The sequence below is a fragment of the Equus quagga genome, chromosome 1, assembly GCF_021613505.1.
Source record: "Equus quagga isolate Etosha38 chromosome 1, UCLA_HA_Equagga_1.0, whole genome shotgun sequence".
NCBI lineage: Eukaryota > Metazoa > Chordata > Mammalia > Perissodactyla > Equidae > Equus > Equus quagga.
In genome coordinates this window covers 105618540-105641402 of record NC_060267.1, presented here as the reverse complement: position 1 = coordinate 105641402, position 22863 = coordinate 105618540, and the positions used below count along the sequence as shown (strand labels likewise).

The 22863-nt window shown below is 49.1% G+C and overlaps 1 protein-coding gene across 2 annotated transcripts in view; it reads left to right on the top strand.

Annotated features, from left to right (window-relative positions):
* IRAK2 (interleukin 1 receptor associated kinase 2) overlaps positions 1 to 22863 on the top strand; it is a 63858-nt gene that overhangs the window by 19434 nt on the left and 21561 nt on the right. For both annotated transcript variants that reach the window (XM_046663811.1, XM_046663802.1), the window contains exons 3-6: positions 12928 to 13074; positions 16952 to 17043; positions 22091 to 22285; positions 22369 to 22433. In XM_046663811.1, coding sequence (XP_046519767.1) covers positions 12928 to 13074; positions 16952 to 17043; positions 22091 to 22285; positions 22369 to 22433 — 499 coding nt within the window. The remainder of the gene's footprint in view (positions 1 to 12927; positions 13075 to 16951; positions 17044 to 22090; positions 22286 to 22368; positions 22434 to 22863) is intronic.

Sequence of the window (22863 nt, the reverse complement as noted above, 5' to 3'; positions counted from 1 at the left end):
CTGAAGCTTCTATGACTCTAGAAGAGGATGGAATAAAAGTAGAGGGACAGCAGTCTCGCTACAGTCCTCCCCTTTGGGCCACCCAAGCATCCACATACACCTGTCTTCCCACACATAGAACATGCTCGCCCTTTGCCCAGGGGAGACAGGCTTGGAGTCCTGATCAGTTCCTTCCTGTAGCTCAAGGCCTCTGATCTGTGGGTGATGCCCCACAGATTCTCTATCAGCCCCTGAAGATCCTGTACATCTCCCCCAAAGAGAAGTTTTGTGCTCCTTTTCCCCCAACACAACCAAAACTCAACGGTGGAATCTGAGCAGGAAGCCACAACCAAAGCTCCCATTTGAAATGAGGAACCCCCTGTAGTCACTTGTCTGTAGCAGTCGACACGTCTGGCTGCGCAGCAGTTGTGAAAGGTCCCCTCTGGCTAGAGGGGCAAGTCCTCTGCTTAGTCCACCTGGCAGCCGCTTGTTCTTGTCAGTAGACCAGTGATTCTCAAAGTGTGTTCCCCATACTTCGAAGCATCCGCAGCACCTGGGAACTTGTTAGAAATGCAAATTCCTGGGGCCGGCCCAGTGGCACAGCAGTTAAGTGCGCACGTTCCACTTCAACGGCCTGGGGTTTGCCGCTTTGGTGTGGACATGGCACCGTTTGGCACGCCATGCTGTGGTAGGCGTCCCATATATAAAGCAGAGGAAGATGGGCACAGATGTTAGCTGAGGGCCAGTCTTCCTCAGCAAAAAGAGGAGGATTGGCAGCAGATGTGAGCTCAGGGCTAATCTTCCTCAAAAAAAGGGCAAATTCTTGGGCCTTGCCTCATCTTCTGACTCAGAAACTCCAGAGGTGGGTGCCCTGAGTCTGTGTTTTAACAAGCCCTCCAAGCGATTCTGATGTAGATAAAGGATCCCTTTCTTCTGGCTCTGTCGTCGGGGGATGGCACTGGGGGGAGCTTTCCTGTTCATTATTCTCTGTGGCCTCATCTGAAGTGGGAACCGGGGAGAGTCCCTTATGGAGGGCTACATGGCTCTCACAGTCCACTTCCTGCTAATGTGTGTTTTTGGGGGTCTGCGGGGAGCTGTAGGGGTCAAATGATTACAAGCTTTTGTCACACCCGGCCTCTAGTTTCTCTGGCAATACAATTCTCTCAAAGAACTAGAAGCTTCCGGTCTCTTGGCTTCTAATTAGTTCCACATGTGATAAGCACAGCTAACAAACCAGCCTAGACAAGTCTTAGTTCTTAACCCTGAAATGTTTGATCTTTGGTTCAGTGGCCTGAGTGCTCAGCTCCCCCCACCCCCCACCCCTTTAATTTAACATGCTTGCCTGGAGCTTCCCTGGAGGCCACCTGAAACGTAACTTGGATGGGAAGGAAGCCTCTTAACTTGGCCCTGGGCTCTGTGTCTCTGGCAGACAACCTCTTCTGAGGTTCATTGGTGGAACTGACAAAGGTGGCATGGTGATTAGAAAGGTTGGGATCACAGTCTTAGCTTCTGCTGAGGCTGTCTCTTGAGAGCCCTTAGAATGGGGCTTTTCAGTCAGCTTGGATCGTTAACTCAAGGTTGAGACAGTCTTCCTTTTCAATTCTGCTTGTTCATAGTCTGGCTTCACTGGAGTTAATCTCTCTTGTTGGAGGATCCCAAAAGAGAGCCACGTACACCAACATTTAAAACATTTTCAACTTCTCCCCTTAGAGTTACAGGTGCCGTCAGCACATGGACTGTCTTCCAAGTGTCACAGGTCATGGTTTTACCCACTTCTTTGCTTTGGTGTGAGAAGAGTAACCAGCTTTCCAGCCTGCAATATCTGGATCCTTGCTGCCTAGAGCTCCACTCCTGGGTGCCAGGTTCTGTCTTGGTTGTTATATTGGTTTGGCTGCTGTAAGGGAGACCAAAATACCGCAGCCTAAACAAAAAGAGGGTTTCTTTCAACTGGTAGTGTGTGTGTTGGCAATCCAAGGCTGATATGGTGGATCCACAGTGTCGGGTATTCAGCCTTTTTCTGTCTTTTTATTCTGCTGTTCCTAATGTATGGCTTCCATCTCGTGGTTTGAGATCCTTGTTCCTGCTCCTACTGCTGTATCCGCAGTCCAGCCAACAGGAAGGGAGGACACTTTTCTTTCCTTTTAAGGATAAAATCTGGAAGATGCACAGCATTTCGCTAAGTTCTGTTGGCTAGAACTTAGACACTTGACCATAATTAGCTGCAAAGGAGTCTGGGAAATGTAGTTTTTAGCCAGGCAGCCATATGTCTACCTAAAACTTCTAGAATGTAGGAAGACCGGGGGACTGGATATTCTCTATCACATAGTACTGTCACTAAATAATGTGCTTATACTATTCTTTTCATATTTATCAATTTAAATATTATCCACTCACTTCCTAGAAGTGGCTTATACACACCTCCCTTCCCCCTTCCTCCCCATACATTTATATCATAATTTTTAGTTCCTCTATAGGTTGCTTTTGCAACTCTTAATGTATATCCTTACACTTCTAGTTCTTTTTTCCATCCGCTTTAGGCAGTGCCTCCTGATCCTCCACTTTGTAAGATGAAGACGACTGTTCCCTTGCCCTCTCCTACCCTCTCCTCTCCACTTTCACCTCCCAGTTCTGGCAAAGACCAGTTGAGAACTAGTCCTCCACGGCTGTCGGCACCTCTCTGGGCTCTGCTGAGCCCAGGGAGAAGAGCTGGACCGTAGACGAAGCCCTGGTCTCTGGGTGAGGACAGGAAGGGGAGTGCTGCCTTTGTGTCCTGGTTGAAAGATGGCTTGCTGTGATGGGGAAAGTGCTGTGTGTATAGGACAGCTGCAGGCGAATAATAGTCTAGAGCAGAGTTTCCTAAACCACGTACCTCAGAATCGTGCTCTGGCAAGATAACCCCCCTGCAAACAAAGGACTCACAACTAACTAAACTTGGGAAATCCTGTATGCTTTATCAGTGCCCCCCACCTTTGGAAATTCATAATGCACATCAGCATATTAAGGCTCTGATAAGTCCTGTAGCAAAGAAACCTATTTAGGCCCGTGTTTTCCATTTAAATTTGACTGTGGAATTCCCTTTTCATTTGATACTTGTTATTATTCCCATGGAACCAGAACACTGTGGGAATCAGTGCTCTGGTGAAATGATGACCATGGTGAAATTGCTGGGCATCTCAGGGGAGCCTCGTGATGGACAGTCTGGGGCATCAGGGGCCGCATTTACATGGTCAGGCCATCGTTCAGCATCAGAAGAGTCTCACCCCGGGGGCTAGGACCAACCCTCACCCTGGGGCCTCAAACACGAGAGTCCTCCTCCTGAGAGGGACTCTTCCAGACTACCAGGCTTAGGAGGGGACTGCGAGCCAGGCTCCAGAGCCTGTGTGCCAGCGTCTTAGGGGCTCAGGAGCAGAATCAAGGCAGAGGCCGAAGGATCACAGCTGTGGCTCAGCTATTATCCCTGCTGAGCTCTAGAATGGGTTAAATGCCACCCAAGCCAGGCCCGGGAGCCGAGCCCATCCATGGTGCGGGCAGATGGCTCAGGCTCCGAGATGGAGGCTGGAAACCAGGGGTGCCCAACCTGTGAGGTGAGACTCTCCCTTGTTCCTTCCCACAGGGAGCTAGATACACAGAAGCTGGACTAGAGAGTCAGCAATGAACTGAAGAAGTATTCATCAGGTGCCTACTATGTGCTAAGTGAAAATACAGACAAGGTCCCAGAGCTCAAGGAGCTTGCAGTTCAGTGAGGGAGACACATATTGACAGGATGATGACGCAGAGACGCATAACCCACTGCGGTGTGAGTGGTCAAAGGAGAAGCGTGGGCAGGGCGGGTAGATAGGTGGGAGAGAGGAAGATTTGATCTCATCGGGGGAGGCTTCCTCCAGGAAGTGAAACTGGAGCCTCTGTTCGAAGGACGAGTGGGCCGACTGACCGAAGTGGGGGACCACGCAGGCATTTCCAGGCAGAGGGGACAGCAGGAGTGAAGGCCCGGTGGTGGGAAGGGGCGATGTCTGAGGACCCAAAGAGAGGCCATGGGGCCTCAGTCAGAGGACACCGGGAGTGTGGTGGGCTGAGACTGCGGAGAGGGCCGGGTCAGGCCACCCAAGGCCGCACAGGCCATGGTCCAGAGTTTGCTTTCACGGGAGCAAAGGCAGAATTTTGGAGGGCTCCTGCATGGGAGTACCCCGTTGTCGTAGCCACTGTGTGGAATGGGGGCCTGTGAGGTTCCAGATGTCAACTGAGTAGGAGAGCCAAAGGCTTTTGGAATCTGAAGGGATTTGGGAGATGACCAAGATTTTATCTTCCCCTCTGCTGCTACCGTCTTCCTGGGAGTTTTCTTTCAATTTTCATGATTTTCATGCGGTCTCTTCTTGGTTGTGCAGTCTTAACAGTTTCTAACTTTTGGTTTGGCGTCTCAGCCAAAGATGTCTCCTTCATGGAGTCAGGCTCGCATCGGCTGGGGAATTTTTGGTTGCTGCCTAAAGTGAAACAGAAAAGAACGAATTCTTTCTCTCCTGCAGAGGCCCAGCGGTGGGGGGGCCTGGGAGGGGACACACAGGGCTCCTGCATTTGCTCTCTTGGGAGGTTCCCCAGCACCATCCCTTTCCAGCAACTAGGGAGCAACAAAACGTGGATAGGATTCAGAGCCTGGGGCCACTGGAGACGGCGCTGTGTTGGGCTAAGACCTCCCTGCCCCGGGGTCAGCGTATCTGGGTTCTAGTCATAACTCGTGTTTAGCACCTGAGATGTGCCAGGCAAGCATCTTATCTCACAAATCTTATCTCCACTTTATAGATGGGGAAACTGAGGCTCCGCGATTAAGTAACATGCCCAAAGGCACATAGCTAGTAAGTAATGGGCCAGGATGGGAACTCAGGTCAGCTTGACCTTAACCCCTCCTGGGGTGGGTTACTGGATGGCATCCAGTCTCACTTTCCCCCTCTGAACAATATGTACAGACATTGCCCTACTTTCCTTGTAAATGGGAAACTTCAAAACTCGACAGATGGTGAGATATTTTTAGTTATTGCTGTGTGGCTAGGCTGGGTCACCTGACTTTCCTTCCACACATTAGTTATTCCATTGGGAAAAAGTGGGCCTTTTATCGCTGTGGGTTTCTTGGACATATGAGAGAACGAACAGGGTGTCGTGCGGTGCTTCTAAACCAGTCACCACTTTGTGGAGAGGGAGGGTAGGAGCTGGAATGGAAGGAACTGCCGTTTGTTGAGCTGCTCTGCGCTGAGCCGCTGTGGCCAGGCTCCTCTGGGTTGCAAGGTCTGGACGCATATGGAGATTCCCCGTTAATCTGGGTAGTCTGGGTTCTGTTGCAGTCATAGATAAACCCTGAAATCTCAGCTGGTCAACACAACAAAGGTTGACGTCAAGCCCAGTCTGCCTCCTGCATTCTTGTGGCCGGCTGTCCTCTGGAACTCATGGCTTCCACGGGCACTGTGGCTGAGGGAGAGAGCGATGGAAGAGGCTCCCTAGCTCTTAATTGCTTTGTCCAGGAAGCGACAATAGCATTTCCCCTTAAAATCCGTTGGCCCAATCCCGTCACGTGGCCTCAGCCTAATTGCAAGGAGGCTGGGGTATGAGAGGGAGCAAGTGACTATTGGGTAAGCACTGTCTTGGCTATAGCTTACCTCAGTTCAGGGGGGGTTATGATAAGGTTCTACCTGACCATGGCCTACGAGGTCTCACATGGTCTACCCTTGCCCAGCTCTTTCACCTCTTCTCAGCCCCTTCCCCCTCATTCATTCAGCTCAGCCACTAGGGTCATCCTTCATTTGAGGATATATGCCAAACTGTTTTCTGCCTCAGGACCTTTACATATGCTCTTCCTTCTCCTCAGAACACTGGTCTCTCCCCAACTCCCCTGCATTCTTCCCATGGCTAATCCTTCTCATCTTTTGGGTCTCTGCTTAAATGGCACCTGCTCATAGGAGCCTTCCCTGGACACCCCATATAAGTAGGCCTGTCAGGTACCCCTCCCTCAAGTTTGTTTTCAGCATACTTTCAGCAAACTTCTCCCAGTTTATAATTAGATGTCTCTTATTTAACTAGCTTAATGTCAGGATCCTGTCAGTTTTGATAATGAATGGTCTCCCCACTCCCTAACACAATGAGTGAATGACTGAGGAAGGGCGAGTCATGTCAGCGGCTGGTGGAGTGCAGGTGCACTGGAGAACCGGAGATGGGGCGAGTAGGAAGACAGGTCATCTCCTCAGACTTCCTGCCTAGCTTGAGTTGGGAGTTTCAAGTAGGGGTGTGTGTGGGTGTGGTGGACTTTGGGTACCCAGGAGGGCAGAGCCCAGGGATGAGGAGGGCAAGGGAAAGAGAGGCCCAGAAAGCTGCGTTTGTCCCTAATGTGGCCAGCCAGCCACAAGGCCTTTAGTTATGGCCGAATCACTTTCCTGTGTTCTAGAGTGGATCCGTTCAGCCAGATGAGTCACTTTAAGAATAAAAACAAATATATAAATATTTCGTGACTGTTGAACTTGAGGGCTGTGCCTGGTGGGGGATTTCCAGAGTTGCTTATTGAGGACAGACCTTGTTGGCAGCTGGAGGTCCCTCTGCCCCAGAGTGCAGCTCCCGGATTCGCCACCGTGACCCATGTTCTCGGGCAGCCGGGAAGGAGGCCCCAGGACCCTCTGCCAGGGGCCCCACACACATACGCCTTTCTCCGGAACGAAGTGGGTGTACATGAACAAAATATAAATAAGGTGACTATTCTAGGTTTTGCTTTATTCAAGTATAAAACAGAGATAGCATTGAAACTTTATCTGCAGAGCTGTTATGTGAATTAAATAGGCCGTGCGTGTGGGAAAGCACTTAGGACAAAGCCTGACCTGGGGTTAGGGATGAAGATAATAGCGATGGTAAGTAATAATAACAGCTTATAACTGTTGAGCACTTGCTTCATCCTCGCGGCAACTCTCTGTGGCGGGGGGTGCGGTTGCTCCTCTCGTTTGTCGGATGGGACTTACAAAGCTCCCGCCGTGAGCCTGGCTCCGGCCCAGAGAGCTGGTTGGAAGCGCTGGAGCGCTCTGGTTCCTCATTAAGTGATTCATGCTTCTTAGAGAGAGTGTGGGCCATCCTGAAAAGACAGAACAAGGGATCAGACCTGTCAACTGCCGTGAACCGTGAAGGGGGCCCCGAGAAACGCTCTGCTCCCCTCGCTCTGTTCCCCTGGTGCCTGAGACTCAACCCTCATCAGTCTGGGTTGAGCCAATCGTTCTCAGCCTCACCTCAGGAACTTACGGGAACATCCAGACTCTGATTTAATGGGTCTGAGAACCAATATGTCAACCCCTTGGTGCCCACGGCCGCCAAAGCTGTTACTTGGATCACTGCCATCCTCTCCCCATCTGGGGGTCCCGGCAGGGAGAGGAACCCGGAGCTGCCTGTCCTGTGTGCGCCAAGGCTGGCTGCCAGTGGCACAAGCAGGTGGAAGCAGGTCCCACTGTCCCCTGTGTTACTCTGCCCTGCGGCCACTGTGACTTTCGAGACCAAGCCACTGCCCGCTGACAGTCAGTGTCCATTAGAGGGTTTAAAATGTTGAAAATGGCCGTCCACCCCAAAAGCTTCCTCCAGAGACCCGAAGTTGGGAATGGAGTTTCTTACGCTGCGCCTTTCGGGCAGGGAGAGAGGACAGGGGATGACCACTTGCACGGTTTCTGCCCCTGACCTTGGGCCAGCTGCTTTACATATCTTGTTCCACTGAGTCCTGGGATAGCTCTGAGACAGAGGAGTTATAATTTTATAATTATTCTGACTCCAGGGAAGGTGCAAATGAAGCTCAGAGGGTTAAGAACTGTTCCCTGGGGCACACAGCCAGGAGTGATAGGGGCTGGATCCGGAAGCAGAAGTGTCCCCACACTTAGTCTCTTTCTGCTCTTCAATCACGATTCGTATTTTTGGATCTCGTGATCCTACAGAGTCAACTTCATGTGCAGCATCTGTTTGAGAATATAATCCCGGGAGAAGCGCGTTGTCCTGGAAGCATGGGCTGCCCCTCTGTGCCAGCCATTGGAAGGATGTAGCCAGCTTGCTTCTGGGTCAGGCCCCTGGCAGACGGGAAACTGTGTGAGATTCAAGCTCATCACACCCTTGCCCACGAACCTTTTGGCCTCCTTTGCCCCATTCTGCCCTCGATTTTCTATTTTTGTTTCCACACACTCTGACGTCCCAGTGTGAAGGAGTGGGCGTTGTCGCATCTGCACAGTGGTCGGAGACCAGGCTTCCAGGCACCCGGGACAGACAAGCCACGTTTCCTCCCTCTTCTGGCTTTGATGGTGAAAAAGGAGGCAAGCCCAGCCTGCCCTGCGCCTTCCGGCTCAGACCAGGCACCAGCGGGTCCAGCGTAGAAGTGAGGACCTTTGATGTGTATACATATTATTTATTGTCTGCATCTGAAAGGCGTGTCAGCCCACAGCGTGCTGACACAGGGCTCCACAGGAAGCCGAAACTGCGCATCAGATTGTCACTGTGCACCCGGGGCCCGATGTGGGGCCAGTCAGCTGGCCTCTGTGGCAGGCTGCAGCCCCTGCGAGGCCGCAGGACGGTTCTCCCCTCCCCAAGTGGGGCCCCCCACTCCTGTTGCTTGCACGTGACCCAGGGTGCCAGCCGTAGGCCACTGCGTGTTACTGCAAAAGGACGAGAAAAACAGAAAAGCTGGATTCTCCTCAGGATGAGAACATAAAGCAGCCTTTTACATTCCCCATGGGTGGAGGCCATAGAGGTCAGCCACAGACGGGCTGCGGCCTCGGTGTTCCTGCCAGATATGTCCTGACAGAGGCCAAGTCTGTGCAGAAAAGGGAACAAAAAAGGAACAGGGACTGAGGTGAGGCCAGGCCGGTGGTTGTCCTCACCCCCGTTTGACTGGGGAGGAAACTGAGGCTCAGCTGGGCCTCGGACAGGGGGAAGGTGCTGCTGCTTCTGGGGCCACAGGCAGTTTGGGGTGCAGGTGGGAGCTCCAGGAAGCCAATGTAGCCGGGAGCATCTCCTGCTCTTGTGCGCATGGCCTCTGCAGGAAGTCGCTGTCTGGGGCCCCCTTTGCCAGCAGGCCCCGCTGGCCCTGTGTGAGGGGAGCTGGGGCTAGGCCGTCGCTGGCCTCACACACAGGAGCCGCCTCTGCGCTTTGGCCTCACAGAGATGTCGTGAGGACACCACTGACGTGGCCCTTGGAAGAACACAGGTGGGATCCCACCTGAGGCGGTTTGTGGAGGGAAGATGGTCTCCCTGGGCCAGAGAGGGGAGCACGGGGCGGGGGTGAGGACTCTGAGTGGCCCGGGTGGCCCCTTCCTCCTGGGGCAGGGCACAGCGCTCACTCCTGCACACACTCCGGGAGCGGGCAGCTCTGTGCTGGCTCCGCTCACAAATCAGCATTCACCGCTGGCAACTGTTCACTGTTGTCATTGTGCACAGGGACTGTGCGTTCTGCCCCGGCCTGTGGAAGGGGGACCTGTGATTTTGTGAGTCCTGCTGGCAAGGTGCTGTTGGGGGCACCTTGCTTCTAGGCTCCCAGTTTCGGCCAGAATGACCTTGGCCTAGTGGGAGTTGGGGTGGGGCCATGTGGCCCATGGATGCCCTTCTGCGGTACCGGAGGACCCCAGGTGAGGAGAAACGAAGGGTGTGTTCTCCGGGGCTCCCACTGTCGGGCGCGAGTCCTGCCCACAGCCCTGGCCTCACACCTTCCTGCCTCAGTGTCCATCTTTTCACTCTCTCCCTCAGGCAAGTGTCCTCCACTCTCGCTGAGTCTCCGTTTCCTTACTTCCAGGGTTGTGGTGCGGAGGCTTGTGGGAAAATAGCAGGAGCACGTCTTAGACAGCCGGCGGCACAAAGCAGCGGCGAGCCGGATCTGCGTCTGGTGCTCGCCCGCTGGCTAATCTGGCTGGCGGATTCCCCAGGGCCAGCGGCCGGGCGCTCTGGTTTAGAAGTCTCCGTTCCGGTCATTATTTTAGTTAGCTTGCTTGCTGATTTTTTTCTCAAGAAACATAATTTACTGTGCAACTGATGCATGATTGCTGTTGAAAAATTCTGCAATGTGAATAAACTGAAAAACAAGACCCCCTGAAAACCCACAATACAAAGTTGTTGATAATCATACTGCCTAGAAATAATGTGTTAAAATTTTGTGTATATTTTCAGGCTTTATCTCTTCATATATAGATGTCTTCTATATTTTTACACATGTTTTACCACAAATCTGGTCATATCTAATTATATATTCTCTTTCGTCGTCACTCAACAATATATTGTGGTTTCCAGAGGCAGGGGGTGGGGGTGGGTGAAATGGGGGAAGGGGGTCAAAAGGTGCAAAATTCCAGTCATGAGATAAATAAGTCCTGGGTGTGTAATGGACAGCATGGTGACTACAGTTAATAACACTGTATTGAATATTTGAAAGTTGCTAAGAGAGATCTTAAAAGTTCTCATCACAAGGAAAAGGATGTTAACTAGACTTGTGGTGATCATTTCACAGTATGTGCAGATATCAAATCGCTGTATTGTACACCTGAAACTAATATAATGTTATATGTCAATTAAAAAGAATATGTTAACAGCTTTCCATGTCAATGGATATACACATACGTCGTTTTAGTTACTATTAAAGTAAAAAAACCCCACACAAGTTAAAAAATTTCAATGAATAGTTAAATTCATAGAAACAGAAAGTGGAATGGGGGTTGCCAGGCGCTGCGGAAGGGGAAGTTGTGTTTAATGGGGACAGAGTTTCAGTTTGGGAAGTTGAAAAAGTTCTGGAGGTAGATGGTGGTGACAGCTGCACGACAGCGTGAGTGCACTCAATGCCACCAAACGGTAGACTTAAAAGGAGTTAAATTTTATGTTATGTGTATTTTACCACAATTAAAAAATATATATAATAAAACAAAAACTAAGTGTCAGTGATTCAGAGTTGTATGCAGTGAAAAGAAAAGCCTCGCGCCCTGCCCTCCTTACACGCTCTGTTTGGGCTGCTGAACAGATAACTGGGATTTGAAAATACCACCCAGAGCAGTAACGGAGCTCCAGTCCTTTGAGGGAAGGCTTGCGGGCAGCGTCTGCCCAGCCCTCCTGAAGGGCGTCCACAGTGGATGCAGCTGGGAAGCCAGGGCCTGGACTCTGAACGGCTAAGCTATGCTACTTCTTTTATAAGATAGTTTCATTTCAAAGAATAAGGTGTCAGTGACAGTAAAGGAAACACAACAAGGACAAAGTCACCCATTATCCCCCATCCAGCCTTCTCGTCCCTTCTGTGCATTCCCAACAGCCTTTCTTCACATGCTCCCACCCTTTTTGCCAGCTTTTCCACAGGCGGCCCCGGGGCGGCACCCTCGGCAGAGGGGAGTGGGGGCTGGAGGGGTGGTGGTGACAGCGGTGTTCCAGTAGTTCTGCCCAAGCCAACCCAGGTTTGAATCTTTTCAGCTGTTTGGCTTGGGACACATCATCTTACCTATCTGATTCTCAATACTAAAATGTAGATAATTCTGTTAACTACCAGAGATTGTCATGAAAATAAAAAATCTGTGTGTGCCATACAAGTGTAGTGCCGGAATTTAGGCGTTGTTAATACTGTTCTAGTCCCAAAGCTTGGGCTTGAAAAACTTGGTCCCACGGTAATGATCGGCTTTGTTTAGAGACACAGTTTACTTGTTGGAATAAATGCTGCTGGAGACTCAGAGGCCAGAGAGGTTTTGTTCCAGCCCTGCCTGATGCTCGATGAGAGTAAGCAAGTCGGCGGCCTTCCCTGGGACTTCAGTGCCCCCATTTTTTCGATTCTCAAACATGGGTCCACCTCAGACCAGCAGAGGGTGAAGGGCCTTGAACGCAGGGCTGTAGGGTTTGGATTTGATCTGGGAGGCACGGGGGAGATAGACGAGTTCAGTGAAGAGTGTACACTTTATCTGGGCCACAGGGAGTCACAAAGGCTGCAAGCAGGCGGGTGATGAGGCCAGGGCTGCATTTTAGTAAGATGCGTCCTGGGTGGGGATCTGGAGGCCTCCTGCGTGGGAGGGAGCGGTCAGCCTGCAGAGGTGAAGCCGCGGCTGCGGTGGAGGAGGGCAGAGGAAGCTAGTTCACCAAGAGCAGGCTCCGAGAAGCTGGTGGAAGCCAGTGTGCATACGCCCTCACAGCACCTTTAGGGTTTCCCAAATTCATGCAAAGGGGAAGTGACTGCTCTCAAGAAAGCAGGTGACCTCCGCCCAGGCTGCTTTCGCCAGTCCCGCCTGCCTAGGCTGTGTGACAGCAAGCCACTTAACCTGCTCAGGCCTCGGTTTCCTCATCTCTAACGGCGATGGAATGCAAAGACCTGGTGGGGATTTGGTGTCTGCAGAGTTAGGCTGGGCCTGGCAGAGTGGGTGCTCTGTTGATGTAGCTGCCAGTTGCAGGGTTTTCGTCTACAGAATGGGGAAGGGCACACGTTTCCACTGCTTGTGGAAGGGGAAGCTAAACGACTGCCAGAACTTTTATATTTAGGGGCTCAACTAAGGGTTTACTGAGATGGATATCTTTAACTTCCCCACATGTTCAGGGAAATGCACGGCCTTACGAAGTCCTTTCACATCTGCATCTCATTTCCCCCTCCCAACAGCCCTGTGACGTAGGTAAGCTGCTATTATCATTATCATCATCTCCATTTTGTAGGTGAGGAAACAGGCTCAGAGAAGGAAAGTGACTTGTCTAAGGTCACACAGCTGGTAGGACTGGAAGGCAGCTGTGTCTGACTCAGAATATGAGAGCTGGGCCAATCACGGGAGATTGTCGTGTCCCCCCACTGCATTTTATGGAGGAGGAGGCCGAGGCCCAAAGTGGGAAAGAACTCGCTGGGGCACACTGGATTGGAGGCAGAGCCAGGAACAGAACACGAGTCTCTTACTTCCAGACCCAGCCCCTCGATGGCTCCCCACTTCATTGAACCATAATAACTTTGTTTCCACCTTGTTTCAGGGAAACCAGCTCCTGAAATCAAGTCTTCCGTCCCATACTTCCAGGATGCCGTGAACGCAGTGAGGCCTTTGGCAGCGTCTGTGAGAGACACCAAGGATGGACAGGAGCAGGGGCAGCCCACGAGGACGGCTGCCTCCCCAGGCTCAAGTACTTTAATTCAATTTAATTTTTTATTTAAAGGAAATTTATTTAAGGAAATGATATATCTATAAGGATGTTCAGCTCAGCATGTAGTAGCAAAAAATTGGAAACAACAATGGGGATGATAAAATTAATGACAGAGGGTCTTAAAGGTAATACTGTTACATAACATAATAATATGTTAACAATGAGGTATGTGTGTTTACATACATGGAAACATGCTCATGCTATATTGAGTTTAAAAAGTCAGATAACCTGGGCCAGCCTGGTGGCATAGTGGTTACGTTCCTGGGATTCGTGGGTTCGGATCCTGGATGCAGACCTATACACTGCTTGTCAATCCACGCTGTGCCAGCGTCCCACATAAAACAGAGGAAGACTGGCACAGATGTTAGCTCAGTGGCAATCTTCCTCAAGTAAAAAAAGTCAGATAACAAAAGAATGTGTATCATTTCTTACCATTTTTATAAAAAGAAATAAATAACTCAGTAGATGAAGGCATTCTACGTGCCAGACACTGTTCTAAGCACTTCATAGATGTGACATTTAATCCTCAGCCATATGAGTTAGGTATTGTAATTATCCCCACTTCACAGACGAGGAGGCTGAAGCACAGAGAGGGTAAACAGCCTGCCAAGGTCATGTGCTTCGGGCCCAGGTATTTCACCTGTGATTCTCAGCCCCCAGCCGGGAGCTTCTGGGCGGTGCCTCACTGAGTTGCCCGACAGGTAAAGCGAGGAAGCACAGCCTGCCCAAGGTCAAATCTCTGGTGATGATGGAGGCAGGCCTTGAGCCCAGCTCTGTCGGATCCCAGGAGGGCAGATGGGGAAGCTGGAGAGGCAGAGCCGCTGCCAGCCACAGGGCGGGACACAGAAAACCCCAGGTTACACACAGCACTGCTCCCTGTTCTGTACTCGTGCTACAAGGATGCAACTCAGCAGGATGAGATGCAGAGCATTCTGCTTGGGAAGTAGACATTCTAGAAAGATTTCTGTGGGAAACGGTATTTTTTTTTTTTTTTTTTTAGGAAAAGTTTCAGCACACGAAGGGTTAACTCTTAGTGTTTTGGAAATGATATTTATGGAGACCAGTGTCTTCCCTGCCCCATTCCTTCCACAGCCTTTACAAAGTAAGGGCGAGTGCTTATCTGATTTGTCAGCCTTGTGGTATTGGCCCAAATCCCATTCCTTTTTTCCTCAAAACCACAGGGCAAAGTAGACTCAGCCAGTCCTCCAGCTAGTGGCCCTCATATGTCACAAGAGCAGACCTCAGCCGTCCCCCAGCTTGAGAGGCCTGGTGCAGCCTCAGAGCAAACCTCAGGCATCAAGTCAGACCAGAAAGAGTCATGGCTGGTGTGAGGCCAGCACTGACCTTGGAGCCCCTGGGCCAAGTGGAGGACCAGGGACCTGTGCGCAGTGAGCGCTGGGGCCAGAGCGCCAAGGGGCAGAACTCAGGAGGGAAGCAGGGGGGACGTCTAATTGCCTGGAGCAGTGGTTCCAGGGTGGGGAGCCTGTACCCCCAGTGGTGCATGAGAACATGGGTGTTAGAAAAAAATATGTATCACATGCACAAAAACCCAGGGATTTCAAGACTAAATGCATAGTATATGCATTAAAGTGGATTAAAAGAAAAACAACTCACAATGACATGGCACAGAGACACGGCCAACAACTAGGAGATGGATGAACGTGACTATGGTTTGTGGGGTGCTGGCCAAGGCTATGGAGCTGAGGCCAGAGAAAGCAGGGCTCAGGCCGAGGCCTCTGCCAGGGGAGCAGCTGTGGCGGGAACCTTTCTGCCAGGCCAGGACCCTGTGCCAGCCAGCGGCCAGCATAGGCGGGTATTAGTCCAGGTCACCTGAGAAGCGTGCAAGGGTTTTCACAGGACAGATGCCTGAGAGAAAAGGGGGGGAGCTGGCAGGACTGGGGGAAGGAGAGGGGGTAGGGTTGGGTGGGAGTGTCCTGCCTGCCTGCAGTCTAAGGCAGGCTCCCAGGGCGTCCTCGGCGGGCCCAGAGTCATCATCAGAGTCCTCAGTGTCCCCTCAGTCTCCCCTCTGCCCTCAGTCACAAGGCAACAGCCAGCGGGCAGCACGGGTCGGGTCAGCTAGGGGATGGGATCGTGTGAGGGCGGGGCTCCGAGTCCATTATGCTGCCAGCAGCTGTTCTGTGGCGCGTTTGTTTATTTTATATTCTAGTTTTATTTTTTCCCTTTTTTGCCCAAGGTTTACTCCCAGTCTGAGCTGTAGCCCTTACCCCCGACGCTCGGTTTACAGTTACTGCGCACGGATGGGCTGAGGGTGTGTGCCAATGTGTGTGCACACCTGTGTGTGTATTTTGGGGAGGTGTGTTTACTTTTAGTAGCCATTCTGGGGTTCCCTGATGCGGTGTGGGTGTGCACACACGGGACCTCCTCAGTGTAGTTCTTTCAAATATAGCCAACCCTGGAAAATGTAAAAAAAAAACAAAACCAAAACCCGAAGCCCCTGGAAGCAGCAGAGGCCCCCGGCCAGCCCTGTGGGGTGAGGGGCTCAGGCCCAGCGTGGGGCCTTCCATTTTCTCGGCTGCCTGGGGAGCAGCTTAGCAAGGCTGACTCTGGTTTCAGCATGCTGCTATTTTCTATCTTCCCAATTAATTCTTTTATGGCCAAGGTTCCAGATTAATCACTCCTTTCTGGATGTCGTGAACCAGAAATACCTGAAGCAGGTGGATGTGACTAGCAACCCTGGGGTCAAAGCCAGGTTCCCTCGGAAGGGCCGGCCCCCAGTTACTCACACGCCATTCCTGCCGTGGAGCCACTTGAGTCTTTCCCAATGGTGACATCTGCAGCTTCCGGTTTCTGGCCAAGGCCTGCTTCCACATGTGGCAGCCACAACAGCCCGTCCCACCCCCAGCAGCCCCCGCCCTGATCAGGCAGACCCCGGACTGCCACACTGGTCTTCAGATTAATCTTCCTGTCGTGCCTGCTGAGGAAATGTCACCCCCTTTGACCTGACTTTTCCCTCACCCCTTGACTCCTCTTAAAGCCTTCTCTCTTGTGGATCTTCATTCACTGAGGGATTAAGAGCACACACTGGAGCCACTGACTGTGTGCCCTTGGAAAGGTTACTTAACTGCTCTGTGCCTCAGTTTCACCGTCTGTAAGGAGTAGGTGATAATGGTCCCCGTCTCCTAGGTTATGGTGAGGGTTAAATGAGTTGACACTGAAGCATTTAGAACAGTGCCTGGAGTGATGTCAGCGTTTGCTCAGTAAGCGTGCATGGAATATTTACTGCACGCCTGGGCTTTCCCAGTGCCACACCTCCTCAGGGGCCGGTGCCACCGCCACGGTGCCCTCCTACCTCACACACACTTGGCCCAGGTCAAATGCTCCTTCCTCTGTGAACCTCCTTGGTCTCCCTACCTGCTTGGCCAGCCTCTCCTGCCTCCCACCTTGGAGGTTGGTTGTTGCTGTTCCCGCTGCGGTGGAGGTTTCTGGAAGGCAGGCGCCGTAGCTAATTCGCCTCTGAGTCCTCTGCTCCTCGCACAGGAGGTGGGATGGTGTGGGGTTAGACGTCACACGAATTTTCGTTTGAAGGCTGGCTCTGCCGCTTACTCTCTGTGTGGCCCTGGGCAAGTGGCCACCTGCAGTGACTCCATTTCTCCACCGAGCAAATGGGGGTTATTTGCAGGACCAACCCGTAGGGCTGTCATAAGGCTTCAGTGAGGTGACGGACGAGGAGTGTGTAGGATGGCGTCTGGAAGGGCCGCGGAGTGGCCGCTGTCATTATTGACAGTGAGTGTTTGTGGAGTGAATGAGAGACAGGCTCGGTCTGGGGGCCGGAGAGAGAACCACCCCCCTCCTTCTCCAGTGAGCAGCAGCCTGACCCACACTCTCTCCTTTCCAGGGCCCCCTCTGGCCAGAGCCAGCCTCCCGCTTCCTCCTGAAGATGCCTCTTCTGCCTTAAACACCGAGCCTCCAGCTTCATCTGATTCAAAGGTAAATCGCGCCATCCCCCAGCTTGCTGCTCTCCCTCGAAAATGCAGCCTGAGGCCAGTGGAGGGGTCGGGGGTCAGGGCGAGGGGAGAGAGGAGGCCCTTTGGATTGCTCTGAGCTTCTAAGACTGTACCTGTCAGAGTCGGGGGTCAGTACAGCGGGGTGGGGAGGGGTGGGGCTTGAGTGAACCCACTTTTTTTTTTTTTTTTTTATTAATGTTATGATAGATTACAACCTTGTGAGATTTCAGTTGTACATTTTTGTTAGTCATGTGTGGGTACACCACTTCCCCCTCTGTGCCCTCCCCCCACCCCCCCTTTAGTCTAGTAACCACCGATCTGATCTCCTTATCAATATACTAACTTCCACCTATGAGTGGAGTCATATAGAGTTCGTCTTTCTCTGACTGGCTTATTTCGCTTAACATAATACCCTCGAGGTCCATCCACATTGTTGTGAATGGGCCAATTTTGTCTTTTTTTATGGCTGAGTAGTATTCCATTGTGTATATATACCACATCTTCTTTATCCAATCATCAGTTTCTGGGCATGTAGGCTGGTTCCACGTCTTGGCTATTGTAAATAATGCTGCGATGAACATAGGGGTGCAATGGACTCTTGAGATTTCTGATTTCAGGTTCTTAGGGTAGATGCCCAGTAATGGGATGGCTGGGTCATAGGGTATTTCTATTTTTAACTTTTTGAGAAATCTCCATACTGTTTTCCATAGTGGCTATACCAGTTTGCATTCCCACCAACAGTGTATGAGGGTTCCTTTTTCTCCACAACCTCTCCAACATTTGTCGCTCTTGGTTTTGGATGTTTTTGCCAATCTAACGGGTGTAAGGTGATATCTTAGTGTAGTTTTGATTTGCATTTCCCTGATGATTAGCGATGGTGAACATCTTTTCATGTGTCTATTGGCCATATTCATATCTTCTTTTGAGAAATGTCTGTTCATGTCCTCTGCCCATTTTTTGATCGGGTTGTTTGTTTTTTTGTTGTTAAGCAGTGTAAGTTCTTTGTATATTATGGAGATTAACCCTTTGTCGGATAAGTGGCTTGTAAATATTTTTTCCCAATTAGTGAGCTGTTTTTTTGTTTCAATCCTGTTTTCCCTTGCCTTGAAGAAGCTCTTTAGTCTGATGAAGTCCCATTTGTTTATTCTTTCTATTGTTTCCCTCAACTGAGGAGTTATAGTGTCCGAAAAGATTCTTTTGAAACTGATGTCAAAGAGTGTACTGCCTATATTCTCTTCCAAAAGACTTATTGTCTCAGGCCTAATCTTTAGGTCTTTGATCCATTTTGAGTTTATTTTGGTGTGTGGTGAAAAAGAATGGTCAATTTTCAATCTTTTGCATGTGGCTGTCCAGTTTTCCCAGCACCATTTGTTGAAGAGACTTTCTTTTCTCCAATGTAGGCCCTCTGCTCCTTTGTCGAAGATTAGCTGTCCATAGATGTGTGGTTTTATCTCTGGGCTTTCAATTCTGTTCCATTGATCTGTGGACCTGTTTTTGTACCAGTACTATGCTGTTTTGATCACTGTAGCTTTGTAGTATGTTTTGAAATCGGGGTTTGTGATTCCGCTGGCTTTGTTTTTCTTGCTCAGGATTGCTTTAGCAATTCGCGGTCTTTTGTTGCCCCATATGAATTTTAGGATTGTTTGTTCAATTTCTGTGAAGAATGTTCTTGGGATTCTGATTGGGATAGCATTGAATCTGTATATTGCTTTAGGTAGTATGGACATTTTAACTATGTTTATTCTTCCAATCCATGTGCATGGAATGTCTTTCCATCTCTTTATGTCATCGTCAATTTCTTTCAAGAAAGTCTTGTAGTTTTCATTGTATAGATCCTTCACTTCCTTGGTTAAGTTTATCCCAAGGTATTTTATTCTTTTCGTTGCGATTGTGAATGGGATTGAGTTCTTGAGTTCTTTTTCTGTTAGTTCATTGTTAGTGTATAGAAATGCTACTGATTTATGCACGTTAATTTTATACCCTGCTACTTTGCTGTAGTTGTTGATTATTTCTAATAGTTTTTCTATGGATTCTTTGGGGTTTTCTATATATAAGATCATGTCGTCTGCAAACAGCGAGAGTTTTACTTCTTCGTTACCTATTTGGATTCCTTTTATTTCTTTTTCCTGCTGAATTGCTCTGGCCAGCACCTCCAGTACTATGTTGAATAGGAGTGGTGAAAGTGGGCACCCTTGTCTTGTTCCTGTCCTCAGAGGGATGGCTTTCAGTTTTTGTCCATTGAGTATGATGTTGGCTGTGGGTCTGTCATATATGGCCTTTATTATGTTGAGGTACTTTCCTTCTATACCCATTTTATTGAGGGTTTTTATCATAAATGGGTGTTGGATCTTGTCGAATGCTTTCTCTGCATCTATTGAGATGATCATGTGGTTTTTGTTTTTCATTTTGTTGATGTAGTGTATCACGTTGATTGACTTGCGGATGTTGAACCATCCCCGTGTCCCTGGTATAAATCCCACTTGATCATGGTGTATAATCTTTTTGATGTATTGCTGTATTCGGTTTGCCAAAAATTTGTTGAGGATTTTTGCATCTATGTTCATCAGTGATATCGGCCTGTAGTTCTCCTTCTTTGTGTTGTCCTTGTCAGGTTTGGGGATCAGAGTGATGTTGGCTTCATAGAATGTGTTAGGGAGTACTCCATCTTTCTCAATTTTCTGGAACAGTTTGAGAAGAATAGGTATTAAGTCTTCTTTGAATGTTTGGTAGAATTCTCCAGAGAAGCCGTCTGGTCCTGGACTCTTATTTTTGGGGAGGTTTTTGATTACTGTTTCTATTTCCTTACTTGTGGTTGGCCTATTCAGATTCTCCATTTCTTCCTGATTCAGTTTGGGGAGATTGTAGGAGTCTAGGAATTTGTCTATTTCTTCCAGGTTGTTCAATTTGTTGGCATATAGTTTTTCATAGTATTCTCTTATGATCTCTTGTATTTCATTGGTATCTGTTGTGATTTCTCCTCTGTCGTTCCTAATTTTATTAATTTGCGATTTCTCTCTTCTTTTCTTGGTGAGTCTGGCTAGGGGTTTGTCAATTTTGTTAATTCTTTCGAAGAACCAACTCTTTGTTTCATTGATCCTTTCTATTGTCTTTTTTGTTTCAATATCGTTTATTTCTGCTCTTATTTTTATTATTTCCCTCCTTCTACTGACTCTGGGCTTTGTTTGTTCTTCTTTTTCTAGTTCTGTTAGGTGTCGTTTGAGGTTGCTTATGTGAGCTTTTTCTTGTTTAGTGAGGTGAGCCTGTATTGTGATGAATTTCCCTCTTAGGACTGCTTTTGCTGCATCCCAAATGATTTGGTATGTCGTGTTCTCATTTTCATTTGTCTCCAGATAAAATTTGATTTCTTCTTTAATTTCTTCAATGATCCATTGTTTGTTGACAAGCGTGTTGTTTAGTCTCCACATTTTTGCACCTTTCTCTGCTTTTTTCTTGTAGTTGATTTCTAGTTTAATAGCATTATGATCAGAAAAGATGCTTGATATTATTTCAACTCTCTTGTATTTATTGATGTTTGCTTTGGTTCCCAAAATATGGTCAATCCTTGAGAATGTTCCATGTGCACTTGAGAAGAATGTGTAACCTGCTGTTTTTGGATGAAGTGTTCTATATATATCTATTAAGTCCATCTGGTCTAATTTTTCATTTAATTCTATAATTTCCTTGTTGATTTTCTGTCTGGATTGAACCCACGTTTTTAATGTGTTTTTCCATTATTTGTGTTTAAATGAGAACTGATCGTTGGTATCTTCCTCCCCCCCCCAAATATATCAGTTGCAGTAGTGCCTTGCTTACAATCCGCCTCCCCTCCAACCTTTCTTCAACCCAAAGTATGTCTGAGTTATCCTGAATTTTCAATGACTTGGGTGCAGGCCCACACATGGCTTTTGTGGGTCTTCGGCACTTCTGTCTTCATGAGCCCTTTCCTTTGTTAAAAAAAAATTTTAAATTCTATCTTACGATTGCGTTAACATAGAGATGGATTAAAAATTAAAACATTTTCTTCGCCTCTAAAAGTTTATTTTTGTTCTTCTGATTTTAAAAGAGATTGAAATGTTTTTGTGGGCCCCTAAGGGTGTCGTCGTGGGCAGCTGCCTGGCGAGGAAGCCCGCTCCGGCGGGGTCTGCGAAGTGGAGCTCCCCCAGAACAGAGACTGCCGCTCAAGCAGGCTTTTAGTTTTCTTTGAAAATTAATCATTTTCAAAGACGATTTAGTAACTTAGAAGAGTGACCATGGGTTAATGTTAAGTGAAAACACCAGAATTCAAAACTGTGCATGTGCCTGATTCCAGTTTGTTGAATAGACCCGTGTATATCTAATTGTCACGGGACGCCCCAAACTTGAGTGGGAGTTAAGTGGATGATGGGGTTATGGATGACTTCCCCCCTACTTTTCTAAGACAGTTTATAAGAACACATTAGTTTAAAAGGACTTTGGTTTATGTACAGCTGTTTGAAGGCAAGTGATCGGAGCAGAGCTCTTTTTATAGGCTTGTGCTTGCAAGCAGCCTCCGCAGCTCTGATGACAGCATCGTGTTTGGTTACGTGAACCTGTATCCCGCTTCCCAGCGTGTACACCACGGCTAGGACCAGGGGTGCCAGCTTGGCTGTCGACCAGCCGTGTGACCTCCCCTCAGCTCTTCAACCCCCTCGGTGCTCCCCTTTGTAAACTGAAAAGAAGGAAACATCAACCGTGTGCCAGGAATACTCACATTTTAGTTAATCTGCACAATTACCCTCCGGAGTACTATTGTTAGCTTCACTTTTGCTGATGAAGAAATGAGGTCTCAGAGAGGTTAAGTAACTTGTCCAAGTTCACAGAGCAAGCTAGAGGTGGAGCTGGGGTTTGAGCTGGCCTTGTTCATGTCCTTTTCGCCATTCCTCCTCACTGGATAAGATGACCCTCCTTACCCCCCAGCTCTGATGTTCTGAGATACTCCGAGGTGGGAGGGAAAATAATATTTTCTGTATTAATTCCATATTAATCTCCGTCTCTTCTCCCTGAATTCCTAGGATTTTAGCGCCTCCATTCCCGAGGAAGAAACACTTTTGAGCCTGGCTGGAGACAGCCTTTTCTGGAGTGAGGCGGACGTGGTCCAAGCAACAGATAACTTCAACCAAAACCACAAAATCAGCGAGGGGACCTTTGCTGATGTCTACAGAGGGCACCGGCACGGCGAGCCATTCGTCTTCAAGAAGCTCAGAGAGGCAAGCACATCTTGCCTTCCAGTTCCGCGTGGAGGCTGCAGGCATGGGGCGGGATTTTCATGTTTCTATGTCTTTTCCCACAGATGGCCTGCTCAGGTCTAGGATCAATCAAAAAGTTTTTCCAGGCAGAGGTCCAAATCTGTCACAGGTAAGCCTGCCCCTGGGAAAATACTTTGTTTAATAATGATGACAGCTCACCCTTATGTCGTGCTTCCTATGTGGCAGGCGTGTTTTAAGCACTCTATGTGTATAAACTCATTTAATCCTCACAAGAATTCTGTAACGTAGGTACTATTATCACATTATTTTACACATGGGCAGATTGAAGCACAGAGAGGTTAAGTGTCTTGTCCAAGATCACATAGCTAGTAAGTGGCAGAGCTGGAATTTGAACCTAGGTTGATGTGGCTCCATAGTCCATGCTTTCCCTATGTAGCAACTATATCCATAGGTTAGAATTAGAAAAGAATGTGGGCTCACTTGGCCCGACTGCTTCCTTCCAGGGAGGGAGTCATCTGCTTCTATGCCAGCTTTTGAGATGGGCAGAGACTCACTGGTTCCAACCCTCAGGGAGAATC